We start from the raw sequence: 8,955 nt of genomic DNA, 5'->3' as shown, positions 1-8,955 counted from the left end.
CCTCGTGACTGGAACCTTCGTTTTTTCAACCTTTACACGTTTGCGCTGCCTAATGTTCCTCCATTGTTGCACGACGAAGTCTAAATGCTCACGGTACTCGTCGTCATCAGAGATATCGGCTAGCTCACTGCATATAGCCTGGAACGCGCTGACTGCCTCCTTGTACTTAACATTAGCGTCAAGCACCTTGTGTTTCGCCTCCCCTGGTTTAAACTCATTAAGCACAAAAGGCCGCGGAGTCATCGGTTGTTCAGCAGGATGTAACCATCTAAATGAATGACATGTCAGACCCTTAGTACAACATCAATATTGGATATTACATGGACAACTCACGGCTTATACGTGGATAAATTGTGAGTTAACCCACCTTTCATCGATGCAACTCAGCGGTATTACGCTTCCTGGGGCGCTACTCCACTTCCGAAGTGTTGACAAGGCAGACGCATTGCAGAAGCAAACGAGCAAGTGCAGCTCCACGTTTTCAAATCCACAGCATGCGTCTTGTGTTTACCCGTCACCTCCACGAAGCCTGGATTTGACTTTAAGTCGAAAGTGAACTTGTCGACCTTCGAACATGCCATTACGTACTCCTTCTCCACGTGTGTTGCTACGAAATGCGTCGTAAAGCGCAAAACTTGGCACATCTCCTCGTCGTAGTTGCGGTTGACACGTAACCCGATCCTAGTCTTGTCGAACACGTATTCACTGGAAGTCCTGGCATCAGCACCCACAAGGGCCTTCACGGTGTCCGTCATGGTCATGTTGGAGTTTACCCCGTCCTTAAAATGCCCAAACCAATTCTCTAAATGGTTGTTCGTGTGGACGCGCAAATGTGCCAACCGTGAGCGTTGGTACATGACCCACATCTCCGTACAAGTGTTCCAGTTTTCATCCATGTAGTTGTAAAATGCCATATATCCAGTCCTAGTGCAAAGTGCCTTCATGGAGGTCCAATTGGTCTCGTAGATCTCTGAACTTAAGGCATATACCATGTTGTGGACTAATGCGTCGATGGCGTCGTGATCGTCCGACGAAAGTTTACCATATTCTGGCTTCCTGGACGCTGTGCGGAGATATTTGATGACGTGAAAGACGCAAATCAACACGCGCGACTTAGGGAAGTACCGACGCAACACGCGGATCTCATTCAGATCTTTGTCGACCATTATAACTTGAACCTTGTCGCCAATCTTATCGTCAATCCGAAATAGATGATCCAGCGCTCGGGACATCTGCCAATCGGCGTTTCGCTCGAGCAAAGACTGTTGTACAGGCTGCCCACGCCCATTGTCGTCTATCATCATGAAAGTACAAAGCTGGTAGTTGTATCTAATGCACATTTACATGGACAAGAATCGCACAATACATGGGCATGACATTAAAATAAGCATGGACAATACATGGACAAATAATTGCACATACATGGGAGACTTACCCGATTCATTTGTGGGTACAGTCCACAAGCAAAGCTCTGGAAACCTAGTAACCATGTCGCGCATATGTCTGGAAGTCCTACTGATCACACCAGAGTGTCCCGCATCAGTTTCGTCCACCGTGACTACGTTACCGTCAATAGCTACGAATTCCGCGAGAGTTGCGGCGCAAGCTTCGTCGTCATTCAACCCTCCTCTTATCTCTGCTTTAACACGTTGCACAATGTTGTCCACATCCTTCTTGACGAGGTTCTCGCCTCTCCCCAGAAGATACTCATAGATGCGTGCGCGCTTTCTACCGTACATCACCGTGCTGTCCACAACATCCCTCGTGGTCCGGGCGGTCAAACCTAGGGTTTCTCCGGGTACGTCTTGAACTGCGCTGTCCCCACCGCATGGTTGTGCTGGTACACACCGTTCTTCACGCGAAGGCAGCATAAGCCGTCAACTTGCACGAGCTGCACCACAAATCGAAATGGACAACCGCATCCTCGGACGAAGTGCTTGGTTCGCAATCCGCTGCTCCTGTCTTTTGCTGGCCAGCCATGTGTGCAGATGTATGTGCGTTGGTAAGCACCCCACGTCTCTGGTACGTACGGAACATCCATTCCCTGCTTTGCTGCCGCTGTTTGACCCAGCCGCTTGTTTCTCAATACGCAACTAAGCGTTGACTGGATGCGGATGACCTGGCGGGACTTTACCGAGTAAGCCTTCAAATACTCATTCCACGCCGACCAGCTCGGATACGTCACGTCTGCGGGGCCCTCCACAAGGGAGGGAGAGTCTACGACCTGGACAATACATGGACGCTTGAAATCGTCCGTGTCAGGCGAGGCGTCGTCCGAGTTTGCAGCCGCGCCGGAGGCTGCGGAAGCCGTGGTGTCGATATCTGAAGAGGAGTCGGACGATCCACCCTGTATTTACAAATAGATAACGCACGGTTAGAAACACGTTCACAGAGACCACAAACAGCAAGATAACGCACCTCAGACGTCGCGGAAGCGGGTAGACTGAGCGACATGGCCGGCGATTGCAGCAGCGGTTGATCTCGTGACGTAGGCTGTGGCGTGCAGGTAACGGAGCGGCGGCGGCGGCAATGCTCGAAGGGGGGCGAGTTTGGGTTTGAAAAGCAAATGAAAGGCTGGTGTGATTAGTAAAACTACCGGTATACAGTATTGTACCGGTATTAACTAGATAGATCACATCGTGGACAATACACGGATGAGAGATTGCACTCAACGACTGGGTTGTTTTTATAAATTACCGAATGAAAATATTTTACATCATGGACATTACATGGAGTATTACATGGAAAATAAGCGGATTTGACGCATGGACTGTAGCATTTCCGTTTTTAAAATGGCTACGAATGGATTTTCAAATCTGGCGGGAAGATGGATACACACTAAATCCCTGCTTTTCCACCTTAAAACAATTAGAAACCTTACAAAATAAGTTTCGTTTTTCGCAATCAGCACCTTTACTGTACAGTCGTGCACCTCTAATTCGGCAGGGCGGACCATATCAACAGTGCCAGGGCATAAGTGCACAACATAAAGCAAAAAACAAACGCAAATCCAGTGCACTGATGTTTTATTCGTTAATTAAATACCAAATATACGCCAATCTTCTGCATAATCTTGACGTCAGACGCGCGAATCGCGGGCGCGCAAGAGCGCTTCCGGTCGCTATAGGCGTCCGGCAAGGCGGCAACTTCCGCGGACAGCTTAAGAATACTCTGGACGGTAGTGCGCTTTACTGCTTGGGGCCCCCAAGTTGGGGGGTCTTATAGCGCTCCGTTGCCCAACGAGCAAGCTCGGAGTGAGAGCATGCAGGATCTGACTTGTGCTTCTCGCACAAAGACTGCTTTTGTGTGACATGTAGGAGGAAGGGCGATGTCCCATTGTATTTGGCGGTAAAAAACAAAGTGTGTGTTTGCGGCGTGTCATCCCTCGCCGAGGAGGGGAAAACCGTTGAGGTTAATTGCTAGGGTGGTGATGGGCAAAGGTAATTGCGCATCCGATTCACGTAATCATAAAATCTGGCAGGGTATCGACTGATACCGGTGCCGAATTGGAGGTGCATGACTGTAATTGCCAATTTCTTTTTCTCATCGTGGTAGCAAAAAAGACTGCCAGATCAAATAAAAATGGGTCCGAGTTCATCTGATTTATTCCGCATTGCATTGGGAGCCCAGCACCACTACCCGTTGCACCTTGGTCATGCGCTGCCTCTCGTGCTTCTACAAGTGCTTCGGGCGCGACGACTCGCTGGCCACGCCCAAGGGCGATGTGCCCACCGACACAGCCACCACCGTCGTAGAAGAAACGTCTGTCGCTGCCTCACCCAGAGGCAAAGGCAAAGTGACAGACTCGTACACCTTGGGCAAAGTCATCGGCTCCGGGTCCTACTCGGTCGTGCGTGAGAGTGTTCACAAGAAAAGCAAGCACAAATTCGCCATCAAGTGCATCAAACGCTCGGAACTCTCAACCGAGGACGACGAAGCCATTCAGTTCGAGGTTTCCATCCTGCAACAGATGAAGCATCCGCACATTATGACTCTTGAGGAGTTTTTCGTCGAGCCCGACTACTACTACCTCGTTACGGAGTTCGTCGGAGGCGGCGAACTCTTCGACCGCATCGTGGAGAAAACGTTTTACACGGAAAAAGAGGCGCGCGACCTCGTCAAGATTCTCATCGACGCCATCAAGTATTGCCACGACCAAAACGTCGTGCACCGAGACCTCAAACCGGAGAACCTACTGCTTATGTCAGCAGATGACGACGCCAGTATCAAACTCGCCGACTTTGGCTTCGCGAAAACTGTGACCAAAGACAATTCTGGCCTTGTGACCACGTGTGGCACACCCGGATATGTGGCTCCAGAGATCTTGGAAGGCGCGTCGTACGGGAAACCCGTTGATATCTGGAGTATCGGCATCATAACATACATTCTGCTGTGTGGCTATCCTCCTTTCCACGACGACTCGCAGCCCGTTCTGTTCAAGAAGATCCGTAAGGGCAAATACTACTTCGACTCGCCCTATTGGGACAATGTATCCACAGATGCCAAAGAGTTTATCTCCAAGATGTTGGTGGTGAACCCCAAAGATCGAGCCTCGGCTGGAGAATTACTGGAACACAAGTGGATCACTGGAACGGATGTGGCCACTGTGCCACTGACCAGTGCGCTGACCGAGCTGAGACGCTTCCATGCACGTAAGAAGTTCAAAGCGGCGGTGCATTCCGTGCAGGCCACGATCAGCATGAACAAGGCGCTGTCCGGACTGGGCGAGTCCACCAGGAACAGCAACTCGGCAGCGTCTCTTTAGATCGTACGTATGACCTCATGACGTAAAGTTGCTGCAAGTTGCACAAAATTTATTCGCATCATTTTCTGTTGCGTTTTTGCCTCAATTCGTTTTCTTTTTGTTGCCACGGAGATGCAACGCATCCAGTAGGTTTTCCCTGAACGAACCCAGTTTGTATGGGTTGAAGTTGACGTCATCCACTGAGAAACTCTCTTCTGTGTTCATGATGGAGTCGGGAGAGAAAAGTCCGCCCCAAGTTGCATCTAACGCTTTTTTCTGCCCGCCACGTGGCACTGCTAATTTCGGTCTCTTTCGGAAGTTTAGGCGCTTGAAGAGGAAGCGGAACATCCGACGTCCTGACGTCTCACCGTCGAGTTCTGCTTCTTCGCGCAAATCTTCACGCTTGAACGATTCATTTGCTGTTTCGTTCTGACGGATGCGTTTTAGCTGCATCAAGATGAAAACCCAGAGGATGACGGCGATCAGGAGACACATGGCGGTCACGAAACCCAGTGCTTGGTTGTTCTGCAGACACATAGGAAGTTAGTACTACTGCTCTATGGCTGTTGCATCGAGAGCAAACACGTACCGCAATGAACGACTGCATGATTTTAGCAGTCTCCGTCCTGCCGACCTGCTCCATGGTCACACCACGAGCATGAAAGAGATCATCCGTCTGCGTTGCAACTCGCAAAAGTGACGTTAGTACTGAGATTATTCCTGTTCTCGATAGTAAACGTACCTGCGTGAAGAATACGCTGGTGGAGACAAAAAAGCCTTCAAGGCAAACTGCGAGCTGGACCTAGGATCACACAATGGCAGTGAGTCAAGTGTGTGTTCCTGCAACAAAATCATGGTAAACTGACCAGTAAATAAGCCAGGAAAAACTTGTAGTTTTTCTCTCCAACGCAGCCGTTGAACCAGACTTCACATTACGCAGTAGATAGGTTAATTGATGGCTCTTAAAATTATACTGTAACAAGCAGAATTAATCGACACTCACTGCAACTGCACGACACAATACCAACACGCATTTGTTTGAAAATGTTTCAAATATTCAAGTAGGTCCCAGCACGTACTGATGGTCGAATCTTCCGACGCAGTGGTTGCACAGCCGGCAATGCTTGGACCGCGGAAGCCTGTCAGAAGGAATGCCACAACACACTGAGACCTCCACCTCCACACTCTCCAAAGCTACACTCACTTCAATGTCTTGCAAGTACGACAGTATTTCCCCTCCGGGTACAGCACGGGGTGGTTCACATACTGCTCGAATTCGTGGATGTTGTCGCGTCGGATCACGCCCGGGTCACTCAAGCACATGATCAGGTACAGTACGATCGTCACCACGAACAGGAGCGTTGCCAGCCACCTGCAGCAGGACAAACCTTTTAGATAGATTGTTCACCACTACCCCTGCAACAAGCAACTCGTACTTGTGGTACCACCCGACGTATTCGTTGGGCAGCAGTGGATGAGCTTCTCGCATGTACAGGTAATAGCACGAGCTCATGGCGACAAAGTAGATAATCTAATAAGCAACAAAATTGTAAAGCTACAGTAGCTTATAGCAATGCGAAATAGGACGTTGGTTACCTGCACGAGCGGATTCCGCTCGAAGAAGACATAGTTCCGCACACGCACCAGCGCACCAAACATGCTGACGATGCTAAAAGTGAAGTGTATTGCCAGGAGCTACAAACTTCTCATTGGATGGAAATGGTCAAGTTTCTAACAAAACATGTACCACATTTCGGGTACATGCGATCCGAGGATCGAGCTCCCCCTTTCAGTCAGTGGAGAAGAATTTCTACCAAGGTAAGATCGCGCTTTAAGCCGGCACTTGGTGTGCTCATATCTCGTCCTCTGGATCACCAGCGGCCATCGTGACTAGTGCATCATACAGGTGTTCGTTTTCCCTACTGACTCACATCTTTTTCGCATTGTTTCGCACAGTGACCACTGCGCAATTGACCATGGCGGACTCTGCGTACTCATTCAGTCTGACGACCTTCAATCCGTCGGGCAAGCTGCTACAGATCGAATACGCGCTTAATGCTGTCAACACTGGTGGCAAGACGTCGCTGGGCATTCGATGTACGCTTTTTTTAAGCTGCAAAGCACCGACTAGAGCTAAAACAAGCCTAACAAATGCAATTCTGCCAATTCTGCAGGCAAAAACGGCGTCGTGATCGCCACGGAGAAGAAGTTACCGACGATTCTGGTAGATGAGGATTCGCACAAGAAGATCGCAGTGTTGTCTGAGCCCGCTGGTATTGTGTACAGCGGTCTAGGCCCTGATTACCGCGTCCTGATCCGCAAGGCTCGTAAGAAGGCGCAAACTTACTTCCAGAAGTACAAGGAGCACGCACCCGCCAGCATTTTGGTGCAAGAAATCGCGGCTGTCATGCAGGAGTTCACGCAGTCCGGTGGCGTTCGCCCCTTTGGCGTGTCCATCCTTTACGCGGGCTACGACGACGACGGCCCTCAGCTGTATCAGATTGACCCGTCGGGAGCGTATTTCGGCTGGAAGGCAACAGCTATTGGCAAGGATTCGGTCAGTGCCAAGACGTTTTTGGAACGGGTGAGTGATGGTAGATGGAAACGAAGAGTGTTGGTCGTTTGTTGCTGATTGTTTTTGGATTTCTGAACAGCGTTACAACGACGATTTGGAGATTGAAGATGCGATCCACACGGCGCTACTGACGCTGCGTGAAGGGTTCGAAGGCGAGATGGACGAGACCAACATTGAAGTGGGCATCATCAAGGAGGACAAGAAGTTCCACGTGCTGACACCCGCTGAGGTGAAGGATTACCTCGAGCAGGCGGAGTAAAACTCCGTTTTTAGCCCATTTCAGCGTCGATACTTTTGGTTTTACGCCGGCTAGAACTGGTTTTTTAGTGAATTTGCTGACAAGCAGCTACAGTAATAACACCAAGTTGCGAGGCTTGTAAGGTTTCATTCTAAGCCTGTTTGTTGCGAGTCTAGCTGCTCGATGGAGCCTGGTGAAAGGCGAAACCAGCAGTTTGGCCACCTAAGTGGCCTACGCAGTCAACGCGCAGGTTGCGCTGGTAGGCTGCGCCAAGGATATTGAGTGCAGTGTAGAGTTGAAGCATCTGCGCCGATGTCATGTCGAAGATCCCGTAAAGTAGCAGCTAGAGTTTCGGTATAAAACCACGTTACAACACCTTTAAATTCTCCTAGCCATAAGGAAATAACGTACCCGCTGATCAGGGAAGAGCAGACACGACACAGTGAAGACAGCAGAGACAGCTCCACTCGCGCCAATAGAGAACACTACACAGATTATCAATGAAATTAGAGTCATTCTACCCATTTCCCACAAAATTGATCACTTACCCGCTCCGTTTCCTCGGAGTTTCGACACTAAAGCACTCAATGCAGATGACGTCATGGCAGACGTGAAGTACAGTGCCATAAACTTCTCAATCGACAGCAACTCCGGTCGGCGACTAAAGCTGCTGTAGCTTTCCCTCACATAACCAGCGAATCTCGAATTTGACACCGCTCGATTGTACCACGCACCAGAGTTGTTGTTACTCGGAGCCAGGATATGGGGTCCGAACTCCCACAACATGAACATGTTGATGCCAAAATGTGGGAATGTGATGTGACTGAACGCCGAAGTCAACAAAGTATGGAACCGCTTGCCGTACACCACAGCGTCGTACGAACTGGCAAAGTGTCGCCACATGAACTGGTGCAATCTCGCGTTCCGGAATGACGCGCGCCACAGTCCAAATACCAAGGTATTAGCTGCAATCAAAGCTGCAACAGCTTTCTTGTTCGTGTCCTCATACCACTGCAACATTCGACAATCGTTAGTGGTAAATATCCTCGTATCCACGATTTGTTTTCTTACCGATTCGCCAAATTGTCGACCGTTGCTACTGTAAAACAGGTCGTTGGCATCGCCGTATAAATTTCTTATAGCTTCTTTGAAGTCAGTGTCTTCTTCCTGTTTGTTTACCACTGAAGTGACGATGATTCCACCCGATACAAGCCCCAAACTCCCAGTGAGTATGCGATCATGACGACTCACACGGCTAAGATCAACCGTCCTGTGCTGCTGCTGGCGCGCCGCGATGCGCAACTCGATACCACGACTTCTGAGGGTGTTCGTATGGGACGGACGTAGGAGAACATTGTGGCAGAAGGAGGAAGAGCGAGCGCCGCGCAACCCGATCAT

At 49.8% G+C, this 8,955-nt stretch overlaps 5 protein-coding genes across 5 annotated transcripts; 2 read left to right on the top strand and 3 right to left on the bottom strand.

Moving 5' to 3' along the window:
- Window positions 1-1,783: 1,783 nt before the first annotated feature.
- Window positions 1,784-2,454, bottom strand: PITG_15893 (uncharacterized protein; the record flags this gene model as incomplete). The annotated part of the gene is made up of 2 exons (XM_002898082.1): window positions 1,784-2,347; window positions 2,419-2,454. The coding sequence occupies 2 exons, from the start codon at window positions 2,452-2,454 to the stop codon at window positions 1,784-1,786; spliced, it is 600 nt and encodes a 199-aa protein (XP_002898128.1).
- A 1,133-nt stretch (window positions 2,455-3,587) lies between these two features.
- PITG_15892 (calcium/calmodulin dependent protein kinase, putative) lies at window positions 3,588-4,836 on the top strand (the record flags this gene model as incomplete). Its single annotated transcript, XM_002898081.1, has 1 exon — window positions 3,588-4,836. One exon carries the CDS (start codon window positions 3,656-3,658, stop codon window positions 4,763-4,765), a length of 1,110 nt encoding a protein of 369 aa, XP_002898127.1.
- A 10-nt stretch (window positions 4,837-4,846) lies between these two features.
- PITG_15891 (palmitoyltransferase, putative) lies at window positions 4,847-6,403 on the bottom strand (the record flags this gene model as incomplete). Its single annotated transcript, XM_002898080.1, has 9 exons — window positions 4,847-5,269; window positions 5,328-5,431; window positions 5,483-5,546; window positions 5,611-5,669; window positions 5,748-5,752; window positions 5,824-5,883; window positions 5,949-6,116; window positions 6,181-6,275; window positions 6,341-6,403. 9 exons carry the CDS (start codon window positions 6,401-6,403, stop codon window positions 4,847-4,849), a joined length of 1,041 nt encoding a protein of 346 aa, XP_002898126.1.
- A 317-nt stretch (window positions 6,404-6,720) lies between these two features.
- Window positions 6,721-7,578, top strand: PITG_15890 (threonine protease family T01A, putative; the record flags this gene model as incomplete). Its single annotated transcript, XM_002898079.1, has 3 exons — window positions 6,721-6,841; window positions 6,919-7,328; window positions 7,399-7,578. 3 exons carry the CDS (start codon window positions 6,721-6,723, stop codon window positions 7,576-7,578), a joined length of 711 nt encoding a protein of 236 aa, XP_002898125.1.
- Window positions 7,579-7,729: 151 nt separating this feature from the next.
- Window positions 7,730-8,955, bottom strand: PITG_15889 (serine protease family S54, putative; the record flags this gene model as incomplete). Its single annotated transcript, XM_002898078.1, has 4 exons — window positions 7,730-7,900; window positions 7,969-8,042; window positions 8,106-8,568; window positions 8,629-8,955. The coding sequence occupies 4 exons, from the start codon at window positions 8,953-8,955 to the stop codon at window positions 7,730-7,732; spliced, it is 1,035 nt and encodes a 344-aa protein (XP_002898124.1).

Source organism: Phytophthora infestans, genomic scaffold (assembly GCF_000142945.1).
Source record: "Phytophthora infestans T30-4 supercont1.39 genomic scaffold, whole genome shotgun sequence".
Lineage (NCBI taxonomy): Eukaryota > Oomycota > Peronosporomycetes > Peronosporales > Peronosporaceae > Phytophthora > Phytophthora infestans.
This window is presented reverse-complemented; position numbering and strand designations above follow the sequence as displayed.